This window comes from Podarcis cretensis, assembly GCF_951804945.1.
Source record: "Podarcis cretensis genome assembly, chromosome: 8".
NCBI lineage: Eukaryota > Metazoa > Chordata > Lepidosauria > Squamata > Lacertidae > Podarcis > Podarcis cretensis.
Window position 1 is genome coordinate 93,144,720 of NC_137177.1, and position 20,251 is coordinate 93,164,970.

The 20,251-nt window shown below is 48.0% G+C and overlaps 1 protein-coding gene and 2 long non-coding RNA genes across 3 annotated transcripts; 1 reads left to right on the plus strand and 2 right to left on the minus strand.

Annotated features, from left to right (window-relative positions):
• Nucleotides 1–7,610: 7,610 nt before the first annotated feature.
• LOC307223445 lies at nucleotides 7,611–10,562 on the minus strand. The gene is made up of 2 exons (XR_013842089.1): nucleotides 10,182–10,562; nucleotides 7,611–9,573 (listed from the first exon to the last, which is right to left on the minus strand). It is a non-coding gene; the product is annotated as an uncharacterized lncRNA (long non-coding RNA).
• Nucleotides 10,563–12,553: 1,991 nt separating this feature from the next.
• Nucleotides 12,554–16,603, minus strand: LOC307223169 (protein phosphatase 1 regulatory subunit 3C-like; the record flags this gene model as incomplete). Its single annotated transcript, XM_079989011.1, has 2 exons — nucleotides 12,554–14,490; nucleotides 16,374–16,603. The coding sequence occupies 2 exons, from the start codon at nucleotides 16,601–16,603 to the stop codon at nucleotides 13,587–13,589; spliced, it is 1,134 nt and encodes a 377-aa protein (XP_079845137.1). The 3' UTR covers nucleotides 12,554–13,586.
• LOC307223196 lies at nucleotides 16,558–19,269 on the plus strand. Its single transcript, XR_013842025.1, has 2 exons — nucleotides 16,558–16,644; nucleotides 18,243–19,269. It is a non-coding gene; the product is annotated as an uncharacterized lncRNA (long non-coding RNA).
• The last annotated feature ends 982 nt before the right edge of the window (nucleotides 19,270–20,251 follow it).

A 20,251-nucleotide genomic window follows, 5' to 3' on the forward strand; every position in this document is an offset into this window, starting at 1 on the left:
GGGAAGCCAAGTTTGAGAAACATTGGACGTGTTTGCCCATTAAGGAGGACACTGCACTCTTAACGTGCTCAGAGGTGCTGTTGCTCCTTCCCGTAGGGAGCCTCGAAATTAACGCCGAAGCCTTCCAAGTCAAGTGACATCACTGCCTCTGGCAAAAGCTGCATGACATCCCAGAGTCCTTGGGATACTTTCCTCCCAGAACTTGCAACAACTCTGACCATGGGTGATACTGCCTGTGGCTGAGGGGAGCTGGAGTCCAACAAAATTGGAGAGGACATAGTTTCTCTACCCCTGAGTTAAAGGGATACTACATATCAAGGAAACCAAAATGCTTGTTTACAAAGCTATTGTACTACCAACATTACTGTACGCTTGTGAAACATGGACCACTGATAAACGCCATCTCCAGCTCCTCGAAAGATTCCATCAACGGAGTCTATGAAAATTTGATACATCACTTGGGAAGACAAGCGAACTAATACCAGTGTACTGGAATTAGCAAAGATCACCCGTGTTAAAGTGATGATTCTTCAACATCCACTTTGCTGGACTGGTCATGTTGTGCGGATGCCTGACGATCGTCTTTCAAAGCAACTACTCTATTTCCAACTTAAAAACGGAAAGTGTAATGCTGGTGGTCAACAAAATATGTTTAAAGACTGTCTCAAGTGAAATCTAAAAAAATGTACTGTAGTATAAACACTGACAACTGGGAAACACTGGCCTGCGAGCGCTCCATTTGGAGAACAGGCTTTACCAAAGGTGTCATTGGCACTCAAACTCAGGATGCAAGGGAGAAAGGTGCTAAGAGGAAGGCACGCTTAACAAATCCACACTGTGATCAATTCCCACCTGGAAACCAGTGTCCCCACTGTGGAAGGACGTGTGGATCCAGGATTGGCCTCCACAGGCACTTACGGGCTCATTGTTAAAACTGTGTTTATGGAAGACAATCTTACTCGGCTACGAGTGATCGCCAAAGAAGAAGAAGAAGGAAGACATATCAAGGACAATCTGGGGCGAGGATGAGAGCACTATTAAAGGATTAGAAATGATGCAAAACCAATTTCTCAAGAGACTGTTTTCCGCACCCAAGGGAACAGCATCCGAACTCTTACACATGGAATGTGAGTGGCCAACATTAACTGCAAGAGCTATTTGCACCTGGTTTAATTAGCTGAAAAGACTTGAGATGCGGAATTGGTGAACAGCCGGTAGTGGAAATCTAACACACAATATTATTTGAACTCTTTATTATTTCCCTAAGATAGAGGAGATTATATCTACAGACAAATGCCAACTAAGGGATTGGTGCCACTGGACAGAATCACTACATGATCTGCAAGTGATTAAATTCTCTAAATCATAGAATCATAGAGTTGGAAGAGACCACAAGGGCCATCGAGTCCAACCCCCTGCCAAGCAGGAAACGCTCTCCTTGGTTCCCTCTTCTAAAAACAGTCCATTTTAGAGCCAGTTACCTGTCAAATCTCTGGCCAGCCTCACTTAAATTTGCTTTTGCTTAGCTGCATTTTCAAGTTATGCCCTCCACTGGCCTGGACAGATAATATAACAGGGTACCGTATGAAGATAAGACTCTGAATATGTGGGCATCTGCAGGTGGAAGACAACTTGTACTATTTACTATATTACTATTTACTATACCTTGGACCCAGGAGGCAATTTCTCACCTTACAGGAAATTTGTCTCCCCCCAACAGAGAAGGTCCTATTGCTTCTTGGTGATGCAAATGCTTCAGTGACTCAACAAGTCACCCTTTTTGCTTTGGAGGCCAGAAAAGATCAGAAAGAAGACCCTGGACAATATGGCACTGAACTGTAAGGGAGACGCAGAGATCTAAAGAGAGACCATTATTTGTGGCACAACACCCCTTTTGCTTGTATTTATTTTTTATTCAGATTTGCCATGGCCAATGGCTAGTACAACAACATTTGGACAGGACATATCGAGGAGAAAAATGCCTATTGTTTCCCATCCTTGGATGATGTGGCATGTCAGGTGAGGTAGGAAAAGGCCCGCCCATTGGTCTCTCTAGCAACCTCTTAGGGCATGCAAATAGCAACCCAGGCCAGTACCATAAGCAAGGGACTGGTTTGACTGGTTTAGCAGGTTTCCTCTCATGAAATCTAACCCCACATACACAGGATCTCACGTTTGGAAGGGACCCACAGGTGCAATCCAGACTGACACCCACAAACCTGTAACAATATGCTACTCTGATTAGCAAAACAAGTTGCTGTTGTTTTATTCCAAAAATCTGAAACATTTTCCACACACAAAAATAAACCTTTATTAATCACAGTTGTATGTGTGTGTCTTTCCTTGAGCCAAGCTGATCAGAATGTTTCTGGTATAGAATTTTTGCATGCTTTTCAGGGCATTAGAGTGGAAGAGGATGGGCAGATCTGAGCTACGGCAAACATCCCCCATGCAGGTCCCACTGAAATGAGTGGCAGCTGGGCAAGAGCATGGTCAAGCTTTGACCCAGATCCTGTTCACTTCCATAAGGCTTGCCCTGGGTTGTGATCCACTTGAATTAGTTGGAGGTGTCTGGATTTTCCAGGACCAATATTTGTCTCTGCTCTGGGTGCAAGCAAACCTCGGAGGATCAGGCTGTGACATTTGTGCAGCCTGATCCTATGTATGTTTCGTTGTAAGTCACGCTGAAGTTAACAGGCATTACTTCCATGGACACCAGACTGCACCAGGAATGGGGAACCTGTGGCTCTCCCAATACTGGACTCCAACCCCCATGAGCTCTAGCCAGAGAGACTAATGCTCACAGAATGATGGGAGCTGGAGTCCAGCAAACTCAAGTAGGTAGTCACAAGGCCATAGAATTGTAGAGTTGGAAGGACCCTGAGGGTTATCTAGCCCAACCCCAATCCTTGGGCTCCAGTGTCGTTCACACAGGCCCATTACATTTCATCCAGTAAAACCCATGCTTAGCAAATCATCACCATGGAGAAACCACAAGCGTAAGAAAATGGGCCCCTTGGTATAATAGTTTAAGGCAGGGCCCAAGCAGGACACTCCACCCCCCCCCCCCATTCTGTGGCTGTTGTGCATGCCCAGACTTCGGTGGGATGTTTCTGGGAGGCATTTATTTTTTGCTATCTTAGGCTTCTGCTAACCTTAGGTAAAGGTAAAGGGACCCCTGACCATTAGGTCCAGGCGTGACCGACTCTGGGGTTGCGGTGCTCATCTCGCTTTATTGGCCGAGGGAGCCGGAGTACAGCTTCCAGGTCATGTGGCCAGCATGACTAAGCCGCTTCTGGCGAACCAGAGCAGTGCACGGAAACGCCGTTTACCTTCCCGCTGGAGCAGTACCTATTTATCTACTTGCACTTTGACGTGCTTTCGAACTGCTAGGTTGGCAGGAGCAGGGACCGAGCAACGGGAGCTCACCCCGTCGCGGGGATTCAAACTGCAAACCTTCTGATCGGCAAGTCCTAGGCCTTAGGATGGCCCAAATATACCAATACTCCTCTCTTGTTCTTCAGCAGCCTCAATTTGGCTACAATCTTGTCAGCAATAATCACTACATGAGGTCACAAGTCGAGGGAGACATGATGTCACAGAATCCAAAAGTAGCCCTGCACATTGGCATCTGTGTGCAGGAAAATGTGCTTTTATTCAGGATTGTATCCAGTGCTGGTCCTACTCAGAGTAGACCCATTGAAGTTAATGGACACTGTTGGACAAATTTGCCCCAGGGATCTTCCCCAGAGGTAGTCAATTGCTCTGTGAGAGGGAGGAGTCTGACACCACGATCAGGCAAAACCACAAGTTGTTTATTCTCGAGACAGCGCTGCACAGACAACTCCCCGCTCATGCTGCAAAGAGGGAGGGCACCGTCCTATTTACATCACAAGTACTTTATACCCTAAAGCCTGTCCAAATTTCTCTTCTACAATCTCCTATTGGTTAAGAAATTGAAGTTTACAGACTTCCCGGTCTGCCTATTACATATTTTCTCCTTGATATGTACCCCCACTGTTACATACATCACATGTTCATGTTAATTAGCTATAGCTCCAACAGGGGCGGTTTGACTAATATTCATAGCTCTTTTAATCATGTGCAATGCCTTTCTAACTGTTCTCTGGCATTTTTCCTCATGATTTTGAGTCACCCACAGACTGTCTAATACAGGGGTCAGCAAACTTTTTCAGCAGGGGACCGGGCTACTGTCCCTCAGACCTTGTGGGGGGCCGGACTGTTGTGACGTGGGGTTTGTGATTTCAGCTCTCTTGACATAATATGCTGGAGACAGTTCTCTAGTAACACTTCTTTATTAAAGCAACAAGACTGAGACCTGAGGAGGGGAGAGCTACATTTATAGGGACAGGGAACTAGCTAGAAAGGATACATTTTGGAGGGAACAATATCAGGCAATCACAGTCCTGCCTTTTGGAGGAAACCAATAAGACAGAGGATCTAAATACAGCAGCTTAAATGAACCAATAGTAGCTGTACCCTCTGGAACCAAAAGGCAGTTACTTTACCCTAATGCAAATACAGACAATAATAATACAGATATAAAATCCTTTGACTCAATACACAACACCCCTCCCCCCCTAGTGAGCACAGCAGACGTAATCTCTCAGGTACTGTGGGGTCCTACAACTTCTACTTGATCTCCTGACAACAGGTGTTGCCGGTTCTGGATTGGGTGTCACCTGTGGTAGGGGGGCTGCTATAGGGGTTTCGTCAGGAACAGATGGAGTCCCAGACATCTCAGGGTCCCCTACCTGTACCTCGTCATCCTGAGGACTAGCAGACCCTGGTTCATTTGCTGAAGCCCCTGGTGATTGCACCTCTGGGCCATTTTCACTCTGGTCTTGCAGCTCTGCGTCGTTAGCCAGGGATGAATTATCAGACTCCTCCCTGCTGAGCGCCCGGCGCCTCAGCTGATCTATATGTCTCTTCCAAACTTGCCCATTTTCCAAGGTCACATAATAGGACACAGGTCCACTAGTCCGGGTGACCACATCAGCCACCCACCGCGAACCTCGTGAATAGTTCCTCACCCAGACCAGATCTTCAGGGGTGAAATACCTTGTTGTGTCAGTCTCAGCCTGGGGGTTTTCTCTTGAATTACGATTTGGCATTTTATCCGGGTGGACATAATCCAGCACCGTTACCAATCTTCTACCCAAGAGCAGCTCAGCTGGCAACTTGCCCGTCGCAGTACATGGCGTCGCATGCTGCAAAAATAACATTCGCGCGATGCGAGCTGACCAGTTACCCTCCATTAAGCGCACAATGGATTCTTTGGCTGTTCTTACCATGCGCTCCGCCTGCCCATTGGAGGATGGGTGAAAGGGCGCGGATGTGACCCCTCTTATGAAGTTATCAGCCAAGAATGCCCTGAATTCTTGGGATACAAAAGCTGCCCCATTATCTGATACAATGGTCTCAGGTAACCCGTGGGTTGCAAACAGCTGCCTCAACACCTTGATTACGGCAGCTGATGCCATGCTAGGGACCATCGCCACTTCTAACAATTTGGAATATGCATCGACGAAAACCAAAAAGACCTTCCCCTGGAATGGCCCAGCAAAATCTAAATGCAGCCGGCTCCAGGGAGCTCTGGACTTCTCCCACCAGTGAACTGGTGCTCTGGCCACTTCTGGCCGCACCTCTTGGCATGCCTTGCATGTTCGTACCCATTGTTCTATGTTCTGGTCCATTCCAGGCCACCACACATAACATCGGGCTAGCGACTTCATCCTGACCATTCCCGGGTGTCCCATGTGAAGCGTCTCAAGAACCCTGTTTCTCAGTGGTGCTGGGATGATCACCCTATCTCCCCACAGGAGACAACCCTTATGCATGGATAACTCGTGCTGCCTTGTTGCATAACGCCTGAATTTGTCTTCATGCGGACCACCTGGCCACCCCCTCCCCACCCAAGTGAGCACACGGGAGAGAACAGCATCTTTCCTCGTTTTCTCAGCAATATCAGTAGCCGTTACAGGAGCCCCCGGAAGTGTTTCCAGCATCATTACCGGTATGTGCTCCGCTGGAGCAGGATCCTCATTGCTCCCGCCAGGAAGGGGCAATCGGCTCAGCGCATCAGCGTGGCACAACCGTTTCCCCGGCACATGGGTCAAGGTGTACTGGAACCCGTTCAGGAATATAGACCAACGCAACATTCTGGGGGAGAGAATTGGTGGCGTTTGTTTGTTCGGGTTGAACAACCCCAACAGTGGTTTGTGGTCTGTTTCAATGGAGAAATGACGACCGTACACATAATCATGGAACTTTTTGATTCCTGCCACAATTGCAAGCGCCTCTTTGTCAATTTGAGCATAGTTGCGCTCCGTGGGCGACAACGTACGGGAATAGAAAGAGATGGGCTTTTCCGACCCATCCGGTTCCCTATGACTCAGCACCGCCCCCAGGCCGTATTGAGAGGCATCACATGCCAGGACCAGCGGCTTCGATTCATCATAATGAGCAAGGACGCTCTTGCTACTCAGCATTCCTCGCAAGGAGTCAAAAGCCTTCTGCTGCTCCTGCCCCCATCGCCACACATTCTTTTTCTGCAACAGTCTATGTAATGGTTCAGCTACCGAAGCTTTCTGGGGTAAGAACGAATGATAAAAGTTAATAAGTCCCAGGAATGACTGCAACTCCGTCTTGTTCTGTGGTCGTGGTGCCTCGATGATGGCCTTAACCTTAGCATCTGTGGGGTGGAGGCCTGATGCATCAATTTTAAACCCCAAGAATTCCACAGTTGGCACCCCAAAACTGCATTTTTCCTTTTTAAGTTGCAACCCCACCTCCTTGAACTTGAGCAACACTGCACGGACACGCGCAACCAGTTCCTGTGGGTCTTTTCCAGCAATCAAAACGTCATCAAAAAATGGCAAGACCCCCGGCAGACCTCTTAACAGGCGTTCCATGAGCCCTTGAAAAATCCCTGGGGCCACACAAACTCCAAATTGTAATCTGTTAACTCTGAATGCCCCTTTATGTGTGACGATAGTTTGTGCTTCCGCTGATTGTGGGGCTACTGGCAGCTGTTGGTAAGCTTGTGCCAGGTCAATTTTGGCGAACACCTTGCCCCCAGCCAGTTTAGCCAACAGATGTGATACAACTGGAATGGGGTATGAGTTTCCTCTGAGTGCCTTATTGATAGTACATTTGTAATCAGCACAGATCCCACCTTCGTTGCCAGTTGTTGTGACGTGGGGTTTGTGATTTCAGCTCTCTTGACATAATATGCTGGAGACAGTTCTCTAGTAACACTTCTTTATTAAAGCAACAAGACTGAGACCTGGGGAGGGGAGAGCTACATTTATAGGGACAGGGAACTAGCTAGAAAGGATACATTTTGGAGGGAACAATATCAGGCAACCACAGTCCTGCCTTTTGGAGGAAACCAATAAGACAGAGGATCCAAATACAGCAGCTTAAATGAACCAATAGTAGCTGTACCCTCTGGAACCAAAAGGCAGTTACTTTACCCTAATGCAATACAGACAATAATAATACAGATATAAAATCCTTTGACTCAATACACAACACGAACTATATATATATATATATATATATATATATATATATATATTTCGGGGGGGGGGGGATGAACGAATTCTTATGCCCTACAAATAACCCAGAGATGCATTTTAAATAAAAGGATGCATTCTACTCATGTAAAAACATGCTGATTCCCGGACCATCCACAGGCCAGATTTAGAAGGCGATTGGGCCGGATCCAGCCCCCGGGCCTTAGTTTGCCTACCCATGCTCCAATACCTTTTGGCTACTCTCAGCAATTTCTATACTTAATGTATTACATATTATCACAAGTTTCCTCTGTCTTTGCAATGCAAACAGTTACAACAGCAAGGTGAGGCATGGTTGCTTCTGCTAAGCCTTTTCTTATCCATTTATCCCACAGACATGAATAACTTAGTGGGTCTACTCTGAGTAGAACTTAGATACTGCCTATAGTGGTCTTAAAAGAAAAAGAAAAAACCTCATTACCTGAGATATGTCATAATGTGCTTCAGTGCTTTTTTCTGGGGGGACTCAGGGGTACGCATAACGCCCAAACATTTCATGAATCTTTGTACTTTTGTCCATTTACTGTATTTATTTTTCCTGATTTGAACTATAAAGTGGTGATTTTCTTGAGTCAAAATGTTGTTGTTTTTGTTGTTTAGTCGTACAGTCCTGTCCGACTCTTCGTGACCCCCTGGACCAGGCACTCCTGTCTTCCACTGCCTCCCGCAGTTTGGTCAAACTCATGCTGGTAGCTTTGAGTCAAAATGAGAGTAACCCTAAACATTTTTTAAAAGAAAAAAAGCACAAATTGCATACATTCAATGACGCCAAATTAAAAGGTATCAATTTTTTCTCCTAAATCTGTTTAAACTGCCTTTCTATTTCTTTGGCAGACTTTCTGTTAAAGAATCCACCTCAGCTTGGGCCAGACCTTTTACTCTGTGGTTATTGCCAAGTTAAAATTGTACTATGTATTCATCTGGTACAAAATTCCTTGCATGTAGAAAAATAGCACATCAAGAAGTGGCTTATATTATGTTCCCTCTCTCTCTCTCTCTCTCTCTCTCTCTACTTTACTAATTGCAGGGAGGCCTGATTTGTTTTGTCTTTACACAGGGAAAGTTTAAGAAACACATTGAACTGACTCTGCTTAGTCTGCCTACTCATTCTGCAGCATGTGCAGACTGGACTTTCCTGTGTACCTCTGTTGTAGAGCCCCTGCTTCCAAGGCACGAAATGCCTGTATGTTCTTCTAAACTAGGGGCATGGCTCAGTGGTACAGGACCTGCTTTTCGTGCAGAAGGTAAGCTCCCAAGTCGATTCACCAGCATCTCTGGCATGGAGGCAGCAGATGCTGCTGTTTGTAGATGCCCACTGCAGTGGTCCCAACTCCACCTGCTGTGGAAAGGACTACGCTTGCTTCCAGGAGCAGCTGCAGAGACAAAATCTCCTCTGCAAGAAAGGCTTTCCTTCTAAACGGCCTCTCTTGGCTTAGGGTAATGCAGATGTCAGTTCTGGTTTGCCACTTTCCCCATCATGTCACCTGCTAATCACAGCGGCAGAGGACACAGGAATGAAAAGGATTTGAGTTCCATGACGCAGGCACAGGAAATCCAGGTTTCTTGAACCAGATTAATGGCCAGCTTAAGATGAAAGAGCTAAGAAGGGCATACAAAATCTGGAAAGAGACTCTGGTCACTGCCAACCTGTTTATTGAGCATTCATCCTGATTTGCTTCCACAAATGTGTGGGGAGGTTGTACAATGTATGCTGTTTAGGGAGCAATCATTCTGATTTGTTTGTGGGGAGATGTCACATCTATACCTTCCAGTGCATGTCCCCAACACTTTTCTTAGCACAAAAATCTATGGCTGCAGGGAGTGGGTTTGCTGTGCAAGAACTCCCAACTCAACTGCAGTTGCACAACCTGAACTTGTTGGTGCGCAAGAGAAGCCCACCCACAAAAGAGCAAGAGTCTGAAACAGCCTCATCATTTTGGAAAGTTCCTTTTGCCAGCATTCGCCAACTTGCCTTATGCAGTTACAGATAGGTAGCTGTGTTGGTCTGCCATAGTCAAAACAAAATAAAAAAATTCCTTCCAGTAGCACCTTAAAGACCAACTAAGTTAGTTCTTGGTATGAGCTTTCGTGTGCATGCACACTTCTTCAGATACACTGAAACAGAAGTCACCAGACCCTTCTATATAGTGAGAAGGTGGGGAGGGGTATTACTCAGAAGGGTGGTGGGATTGGGTGATTGGCAGATAGCTGTGATGAGCCTGTTGACGACTCTTAATGACTGCAATAGGTCTTACAGGAAAAAGCAAGGGGTGAGAAGGTGAAAAATGGCTTTGTCATGTATAATGAGATAAGAATCCAATGTCTTTGTTCAGACCAGGTCTCTCCATGGTTTTAAGTTTGGTAATAAGTTGCAATTCAGCAGCTTCTCTTTCCAGTCTATTTCTGAAATTCCTTTGTAATAGAACAGCTACTTTGAGATCTTGTATAGAATGTCCTGGGAGATTGAAGTGTTCTCCTACTGGTTTCTCTGTCTTGTGGTTCCTGATGTCAGATTTATGTCCGTTTATTCTTTGGCGTAAGGTTTGGCATGTTTGTCCAATATAGAGAGCTGAAGGACACCTTATGCAGTCACCTACAGAGAACATGTTTAGCACAGAGCCTGCCTGGATGATCCCAGGTTCTAGTAAAGCGAGAGAGGGATGGAAGACTTCTTTCTAAGCACCACGAATAAATGCCAAATCACAGAGGGATGGCTTATTCAGACTTTCTCTTGTGCTGTGTTTCTAGGCACAGGTCTATGCTTTAAAGCTCCCTGTCAGAGTGCTTTGTTTGTTTGTTTTTTGCCTCTGTGCTTTCCCTGTGAAAACCCACTCTTTGCAATTCAATGAAATGACAATCCTTGAGCCACTCTGGGAACTTTTGGGCTGGAAGAGTGGGATATGAAAGATTTAAATCTCTCTCTCTCTATGTCCCCCCTTGCTTGCCTTGTTTCTCAACTAAACAGCCACAAATGTACCCTTTCCTCACAGACAAGTCAGAACCCTGGAATTGTAGAGCTGGAAGGGACCCCGACAATGCAAGAATCATAGAATCATAGAGTTGGAAGAGACCACAAGGGCCATCGAGTCCAACCCCCTGCCAAGCAGGAAACACCATCAGAGCACTCCTGACATATGGTTGTCAAGCCTCTGCTTAAAGACCTCCAAAGGAGGAGACTCCACCACACTCCTTGGCAGCAAATTCCACTGTCGAACAGCTCTTACTGTCAGGAAGTTCTTCCTAATGTTTAGGTGGAATCTTCTTTCTTGTAGTTTGGAACCATTGCTCCGTGTCCGCTTCTCTGGAGCAGCAGAAAACAACCTTTCTCCCTCCTCTATGTGACATCCTTTTATATATTTGAACATGGCTATCATATCACCCCTTAACCTCCTCTTCTCCAGGCTAAACATGCCCAGCTCCCTTAGCCGTTCCTCATAAGGCATCGTTTCCAGGCCTTTGACCATTTTGGTTGCCCTCCTCTGGACACGTTCCAGTTTGTTAGTGTCCTTCTTGAACTGTGGTGCCCAGAACTGGACACAGTACTCCAGGTGAGGTCTGACCAGAGCAGAATACAGTGGCACTATTACTTCCCTTCATCTAGATGCAATACTCCTATTGATGCAGCCCAGAATTGCATTGGCCCAGAATCTCAACACATGGCCCCCCATCCAATGCAAAACCATACTGGACCTTGCTTAGCTAGCAGCTTTATTGCTGCACCACTAGGGAGGTCATAATAGTGGCACCATAAGGTAAGGAGAATAGTTCAGCAGAGGTGACAGGATCATAGCAGGTACAGAGGATTTTGCCTTCTGCCTTGCTCGAGGGCTTCCTTGCAGAAGGGGCATAGATAACTCAGTGGTCCATCTAGCTTTTTTTTTTTGGATTTCTAGTGGCATTTTTTTTTCCAATGCAGAATCATAACAAAAATTACAAACATTGAATCCAAAATAATACTATACAAAAAAAAAACCAATTTTTTTTTTTGAGGTCTTAGAACAAAGGAAGTCAATATGTGCTTATGTACGTAATGATATGGTTTTTTTTCTGTAGCTGTGTGCTTTTTCGTTTTTGTTTAGTTTAGTTTTGTTTCCTTTGTTTTCTTTCCCTTTTTCTTTTCTGTTTTTTTTTTTTTTTTGTATGTTCGGTTTTGGTCCCCTCTAGCTTGTTATTGTCTACATACAGTGCTTCCCAAACTTGGGTCACCAGCTGATTTTGGACAATTCCCATCATCCCTGACCAATGGTCTTGTAGCTAGGGATGATGGGAGTTGCAGTCCAAAAACAGGCTGGAGACCCACGTTTGGGAAGCGCTGGTCTACAATGACTGGTAGCAGCTTCCCAGGGTTGCAGGCAGGAGCCACTTCCCAGCTGCACCAGGGTATGGCAGGGGTTTAACCTGGAGCAGATGCTGTTATCACTGAGCTGGGATCCTTCCCTCTGGATCCAGTCAGCTTCACCTCTCAGAGAGGAGGAGAAAGGCAAAGCCACACAGATGTTTCCCATGCTTTCTCCTCCCCTCTGCCATAGCTGCTCACTCCCTGGGTTAAGGTAGGTAAAGAGGCACCAAAAGTAAGGAGGAGAAGCAAGGGGAGGAGGCTTCTGCGACTGGCAGTGTGGCCCCTGCTTGGTACTGACCGCTGGCACCAGCGCTTGCAGCAAGCAGGGGAAGGGCTCAGCACCCCTTTCTCGGCCACTGCTCCTTTGCCTACACCACTTTCCTGCCCCCCACTTTCTCAGAAGAGAGACCTGCTGCCATCACACCTGGTTACCCCCCAGTTTGTGGGCTTTCAGCTGCACTTCCAGCCACTGGGGCTCAAATCCAGCCAGGGTCACATGGAGAGCAAGGTCCACCTTCCCAGGACGGCTTAGAAGCACCTTCTAAACCATTGCTCACTTCAAGGGAAAAGGAGATGGGTTGCAGTCGCCAGACCGCCAGCATCACTCAGGGTCTACACAGGAACAATATTTAATGAACAATTTGACATTTACATCAGCATTGTGCAGCACAAGATCCTATGCACATTTACTCCTGATGTCAGTCCTGCCAAAGGGACTTACTCTCTGGTAGGTGCATGTAGGGTTGGAGATATTAGACGTGCAAAGCTCTTCACGTGCATAATCCTTACAACCACCCGGTCAGGTAGGTCAGTACCTTTATTGCAATATGGGGAGTCAGGGTTGTCTGTGTGTGTGAGAGAGAGGCAGACAGAAGTCAGGGGCAAGGAATCTCTGGACCAGGGCCCAAACATGGCCTTCCCAGCCTCTCATTCTGACCTTCAGGATTCTCTGCAGGTCAGAACCCCTCTCCCCACCCACTATTGGCCGTCTTTGAGGGTTGTTGCCTGGCTGGAATGTGTCCTTGAACTTGCTTGATATTATTAATAATAATTTATTAAATTTACATTCCGCCCTTGCTCCCAAAGGAGCCCAGGGCAGCAATGACAATGGATGGACAACAGAGGGGGTTGTATGAGGGTATGTAGAAATTGGGACATTTTGTTGTACTTCTGGCCTCAGACACCAATGGCATGTAGACCCTGGAAAGTTCCCTGGAAGGGAACGAGGCCCTTGTGCAGGAAAAAGCTCCCCCACCCCTGATCTAAGAATGGCCTGCAGGGCGAAGAACCAATATGGCGCTATGACGGTCCTAGGCAGTTTTTCTAATCCAAGCTGATGAAACCAGGCAAGCCTCTTCCCAGATAACCGTCCATTTCCCAGCTGCAGTGGAATAATTGGGAGAGCCTGCTTTCTCCTTGACCTGCACCTCCGATTTGGCCAGCTTCTGGCCGTCAAAGTCTCTCTGGTGCAGCCAACCCCAATTCTGCCATGAACCTCAAGAGCTTATGGCTTGGTTGCAAATGAAGATCAAATTGCACACTGCCAAAGTATAGACTCAGCATGTGGCATCGGCCACAGAACAGTCTTTGCAAGAGCCGCCAGGAGAGCAATGGGTCAGAGTCATGATCTGGAGCTCAAAGCATCCCTACCAGTAGGCTTGGTCATCGGAGCGCCTCCAGGTGTGCAAGCGAGAGAGGACCAGAGCGGCAGCACGAGAGGTGCCCAGGGGCTCGCCAGCCGTGAAGGTGCCCTTTGCCAGACGGGAGAGTGCATTGGGAGGGGAAGGACCCATTACGGGGCGGATTCTGTAATTCTTCCCGTGGTTGTTGTCCCAATAGACTTTCTGGCCACAGTGGAAGGAAACACAGAACTCAATATTCCCACAAGGAGCTAGTGCCTTTGGTAGGGCCACCTCAAAGGAGAAGACATCCGTGTCGGTGAGGCTGTATGTGTTGGGCATGTACTGGCAACAGACATCGCGGAAGCTCCTCCATGAATCAAAGGTGATGCGGATGTACACTTTCTTCTCAAAGCTGATGTTTCTGACTTTGATGGTCCCTGAAAGGGACTTCTCCTGGATCACACAGTTCTCCAGAGACACACAGCTGCTTTGCAAGCGGTTGTGAAAGGCTAAATAATCAGCAGAAGGTTGGGGAAAATCCAGCATGTATTTTTTCGTCTCAGAACGGGAGCCACGTAGCTTGTTCCGGAAGTTGGTCAGGTGAGACAGAGCTTGGTGCAAATCACACAGGTCCTCCTCAATCTTGGAGAAGATCCGGACAGCCGTGAGTGAAAAGCCCTTCATGTCGGCAAAGACCACCTTCTTCTTTTTCTTGCCATGGCAACCCTTGATGGCGTCTCGCCTCTCGCCTTCCAGGCAGTTGTTCAGGCAAGGGCGCAAAGGCTGGTGCCCAAGACCCTCCCGCAGCTCCTCGTAGGAATCCAGCAGCTTGCGAATGGGAGGGGTGTGGCTCAGGCAAAGCCTCATGGCCCGATCGAGGGAGGTGGCTCGGGGCACCATCGCCCGCGTGCTGAACACCTGGAAAAGGCTGGAAGCCGGAGAGGGAGTTAGGGACTCACGTGGAAGGATCAGAGACAGCACAAGTCTTGGTGTGACTTATTCCCCCTCAACACAGAGATTATTAATATACATATTTGGGATTATTAATATTATTATTAATATACATATTAATATACATATCCACAGTGTTATCAACATTCTAGTTGTCTGGAAGGGCACTCTTGTACTACAGCAGAACAAAAGAAGGGCAACAAACAACAACAACCCTCTGGATATTTGTGGTATGTAAAGTTACAGGTTTTCAGTAGGAAGTTACCCATGTTAGATTTTTTTAGGTGGAGATGTCAAGGATTGAACCTGGAATCTTTGGCATGTCAAGCTGGCACTCAACCACTCAGATACTTTCCTATTTTGGCTATATCCCTGTGTTTCGTCCCAGAAGATCAGAGCTGCCTCACGCTGTTTTATCTATGTGATAGATGCCAGCCCAAGGCCAACCAGGGAGCGGGGATTTGAACCTGGGTTTTGCCAGCAGGGATCACACCAAGGCACCAGTGTGACTGCAGCTGATAAAGTTAAGCCTACTTGCACCATGGCTAAAGATCACAACAAAATCAGTGGTCAGTCTCTAAGGCTGCACACACAACACCTGTTTAAAGCACACCCACACCCAAATCCTGATAACTGTAGCTTACCTTCCACAGAACTATAATTCCCAGCACCCTCAACAAATACAGTTCCCATGATTGTTTGGGGTGGGTGCTTTAACTTTATGGTGTGCATGCAGCCAAATAAGGGAAACCCAGTGCTATCTGTCTTCCAAGGGCTACTTCTCTTGTGCCTTTAGCAGATTCTTGATGCCCAGAACTCAGAAGAGGCTCTTTGCAGCACAGAGGTAAGCTAGACTCCCTGCTAAAATCTACACTGCAAGTCCCCTTAAAAGACACAGGGTGCAATGTTCCATGGAGAAGTTGGTGGCCCCATCACCAATCCTACCACCTCCTCCCCTTATAAGGAGCAAATGCTTTTTTATTGAATTCAGCTCCCGACCTGGATGGTCAGACCGGCAACATTTCCACCTCCGAAAGCAACAGGGCTCTTCCTAAGAGTGGCTTTACCAAGAAAACCTGGAGCGGGTCCCTCCAACACGCCTCCAGCATTTGAGCGTTGCCCATTCTCCCCTCTTGCCGGCTCAACCCCCAATTTACACTGAAGTAGAAAGACAGTCCCGTGACCCGGAGGAAGCTGCCTTATACTGAGATGATTACTTAATTTATTCAGTTAATTCGATTTATACCACAAAGTGCTATTAATATCAGTGTAGCCTATCTGGCTCAGCAGCCTCAGTTCCAGCCTTCACCAACCTGGCGCCCTCCAGATGTTTCAGACTGTTATTAGGATAGTTAGTAGTACTACATTTATTTATATCCCACCCCCCTGGGTCAGCCCAGAGGCGTCTCCCAGAAAGGCTTCCCTCTCCACTCCAGGGCTCGGCTGCAGACCTAACGGGAGCTGCCAGGATCTGAACTGGAGCCTTTCCGCCTGCTGCCAAGCAGGCATCCCCCTCGAAGCGCATCCCTGGGGGCCGCAGCCTTAGGAAGGGAAAAGTTGCCTCCATGGGAACCCAGTTATGGGCAGAGCTCAAGGGCAGAGGCTGCAGCGCCCAGTGGCGTAGCGTGGGGGGTGCAGGGGGGGCCGGCCGCACCGGGCGCAACATCTGGGGGTTAGGGGGCGCAAATCCACGGGTTAGGGGGCGCAAATCCATGGGTTAGGGGGCGCAAATTATTTGCCTTGCCCCGGGTGCTGACAACCCACGCTACGCCACTGGCAGCGCCTGAAAAAGCGGCGCACCCCAGACTGCTCCCCTTTCCCCCTTCCTTTGCGCGCGTGTCCCGTTCCCACGACACTCACTCTCCGCAGCTCATCGCGCCGCCTGCAGCCACGGTCCCGGGTCGTGGGCTCGAGGCGCTCCCAAAATGAAGGAAGGAAGAAATGAATGAAGACGCTGGAAAGGGAGGAGGAGCCGATGCCTGCGTGACCACGCCCCCACCGCTCTGGCCACGCCCCTCCACCTGACCCAACTCTGCCGCGTGCGCCTGGCTGGGCGGGGAGGAGGAGCAGCGGAGGCCCCTGGTGAGCATTGCCCAGCGCAACCCAAAGCGGCTTACAACCAACCAGACAGGTAACAGACAACCCACAACGTGGTTTGCATGCAAAAGCAAACCCCAGAGCACGTGCAGAGTGCATTTCCATAAGCAGCGAGGAACTTGCAGCTAAGGCTCCAAATCGTGGGCTGGGGAGGGAGAGGCTCTGCTCCCGAAGGTGATGGTTCTCACTCACCAATACATTTCCAAAGGGGCAGGCTGGTTTCGCACCAAAAAACAGACGGACAGCTAGCCAAGGAGTAGTGCCACAAATACAAGCAAGTTTATTATGGCAGAAGCGTCCGCGGGCCAGAATCTGCAGGGGATGCCAGTTGGATTAGACTAGAGCGTCAGAGTAGGACCTGGGAGGTCAGGGCTCAGACACCCACTCTTGGCCACAAAGGTCACCGTGTGGCCTCTGGCCAGTCACTGCCTCTCAGTCTAACCTGCCTCACTGGATTGCAGTGGGGATTAAACAAAGAGAACAGGGTATGCCACCCTGGAGAAAAAGCTGGGGTGTAAATGTGATAAACACAACAAACAGCTCCCTTTCCACCTAAGTTTCCCCTAGCTGTAAAATGGGAGACAGTGCAAAAGCAGGGCATGGCCTTTTGTGTGCTTTATATTTTCATATGAAATTAAGTAGCAGGAGGCAGCCCATGGCCAGCAGTTTGCTTTGCTGTGATAAGTGTAGGAATTTGTGGGCCAGATGGAGGCTGGGCTGTTTAAAAGATCTGGAGGGGGGGGGGTGAACTTTAAGGCAACAGCTGCAAAGAGCCACAGAGGGGTGCAAGCTCAGAATTCACCTGCAAAGTTTTCCTCCACCCTTTGCCTCGCATGCAAAACAGTGGCAACCTTATTTGGAAACTGAGTCACAGGGTCAGGGAACCTTTATCAGGCCAGGGAGTCTATTTGCCCATAGGCAACCTCCTGCGGCCCCATGCCAACAGGTGTAAGCTCCCACCTTGCTACAGCAGACATACCAGCTGTGCAAGAATGAGGTTTGTGGCACCAATGCCCATTTCTCCATCCTGGCAGGAAAGTGGCAGTTCAAGGACACTTATCAGCTGGGCAAAGGCCTTTGAGGGTGTGGAGCAGGGCTAGAGTGAGGCATGGCCTGGGGACTGTCCTGAGGGCCAGGCAGACCCCCTGGAGGGCTGCATTTGGGGCCCAGGCCCCTACCCCCTTAGTATGAAGCATTGCATTGCCAAAGCCTGGAAAAGAGGGGGACACCTTTGTTTAGGATATTTTATATACTGCTTGGGATGTACAGGGTGTTAGCAGAGGGGTAGTATTTCTGGTGGGGGACACATCCTGCTACTTCAGCAGTAGTTTGCCCACCTTTGGTTCCCACCCTGCACTTAGCTCTCACCTGTGGCTCCTAGAAGCTGTCATGTCAGAAGGGGACAGCAGCCACAGCTGGGTACGGCTTGGACTGCCTGGCTAAACCAGGTGAGGGGATCTGATGGGATTGAGCAGATGAGACCAAGGACTTAGCTATACAGCTGCAAACAAAACGTTTTAAGTGCAATATACTATGAGACACTAGATGGCGATAGTGAGCCTTATGGAAAATTCAATGTATTTTCAAAAATGCTTTAAAAAAAGCATTTTCATAATGTTTTTATATGTGCAGATTCCACCCACGAGTGGGTCCAACAGGCAAGAAGGCAGTTTTTGCAAGTGCTGCAGAGGGAAGTGAAGGGCAGGTGGAAGCTCATCCCATCGCCCAGCTGTGAGTGGTGAAGGCTGCTCCCTGCAAGGCCCTTTCCACCTGGCCTGGGGGTGGGGCCCAGACTCACCAGCCCCACTGAAGAGGCTCCTCATGAGGCTGGAGGAACATCACTATGCCTGGCAACAAATCCCACTTATTGGATTCTTCTGCCCCATCTTTTTGTGCCTGCCAAACAGCCGTGTCATGCTTATATTTTATTCTCTTGTTAACTATGCTGTTTTAAATGTGCATTTTATATTTGACTTCACTTAGCAATGTTTTCTTTTGAAATGGTTAAGGTTTTGTTTTTTGTTAACTTTGTGTTAAATATGTATTCTGTAGTTGACCTGCTTTGTAATGTTTTATTTTGAAATCTTTGAGATGGTATATTGGTTTCCTGTTAATTGTGTTGCTTTGACTGTGTACTTTATATTTGACTTTCTTCAGAAATATTTGATTATGCATTGTTTTATTGATGTTTAATATGCTGTAAACCACTTTGAGATTTTTCTTAAAAACATAAAGTGGTATAGAAATGAAATAATAATAATCTAGAAGGAAAACTCTGGGCCGAAACCTCTGCTGCTTTGTGGGACATCTTTGGGAGCAGAGTCCCTCAGATGGGGATGTTTGATGGCACCTTCTACGCCTCCTTACAGCAACTCCTACTTAATATATGTAATATTATACAGTCATACCTCATGTTGCATCTGCTTCAGGTTACGTCTTTTCAAGTTGCATCCCAGAAGTACCAGAACAGTTACTTCCGGGTTTTGCTGCTTGTGCATGCGCAGAAACGCTAAATCGCGCAGCACTTCTGGATGCAAACGCTTTGAGTTGCGGACGTGCCTCTGGGACGGATTATGTCCGCAACTCGAGGTTCCACTGTATTTAATATATATAATATTAAAATCAACGATAAGCTAAAAACTCAAAAAACAAAAAAACATACTGGCATTCTGCATACCTGGGTAGGCTTGTCTGAACAAAGTTGTTACTTGCAGGTGCCAAAAAGTTTTAGACAGACGGTGCTGTCCTGGTGTCAATAGGCAGGGCATTCTGGAGTGCGGGTGCTGCCACACGAAAAGAGATCTTTCTTACAAATGCAAAAGGGGTATTTGGGCTGCTGTAACAGTGTCAGGGCTGCAGATCCAAGTGGTCAAGGGGGTGTTCTGTGGGGTAAGGAGATCATGCAGGTGAACCAGTGCCAACTTGTTAAGGGCCGCATATACTAATAGTGGCACATTGAATGTGCAACAGCAAATCAGCTGTTTTTCGAGAAAGGGCCCTACTTCTGTGGTACAGCTCATGTCTTGGATGCAGGTCCTGGGCTCCATTCGTAGCCACTTCAAGCAGAGCTGGGAGTCCCACATTCAAAATGCCAGACAGTGCAAACAATATTGATCTAGATGAGCCAGTGCCCCGACTCTGTGGAAGGTCGCTTGCTATGCTCAAGGGACTTTGCTGGCCTCCAGCAGACCTTGGACTGGAAGAGCAAGGCCCCCACTTCCTCTAATTAGCCTCGTGCTGCTGGCTAATCCTCCAGGCAAGCAGCCTTGACGTGAACACAGGAGACAAAGCTGCTAAAAAGAGCGGCTGGCCATGCGCCGCCCTCTCCCAAGTGTCCACCTGGACCGTGACCGGCAAACGCTGGGTCAGAGGGATTCCCGATGCCCCGTGAAAGTCCAGGGGAAACCACTCCGCAGAATTCCCTGTGCTGCCCCCTTTGCAGCGGCCATTCCTTCCCCACACGCTAACCAAGCCGACCACCAAGGAAGCCAATTGCCCAAAGGCTTCCGCTGCCTCGAACTTCTTGCTGCGTCCTCACTTGACCCCACGGCAACATCAGAAGCAAGGGCACCCGAAGGTGTTTTGTGGGAAGGACCCACAGCTGAGCAGTGTGGCACCTACTTTGCCACAGTTTAAGTTCT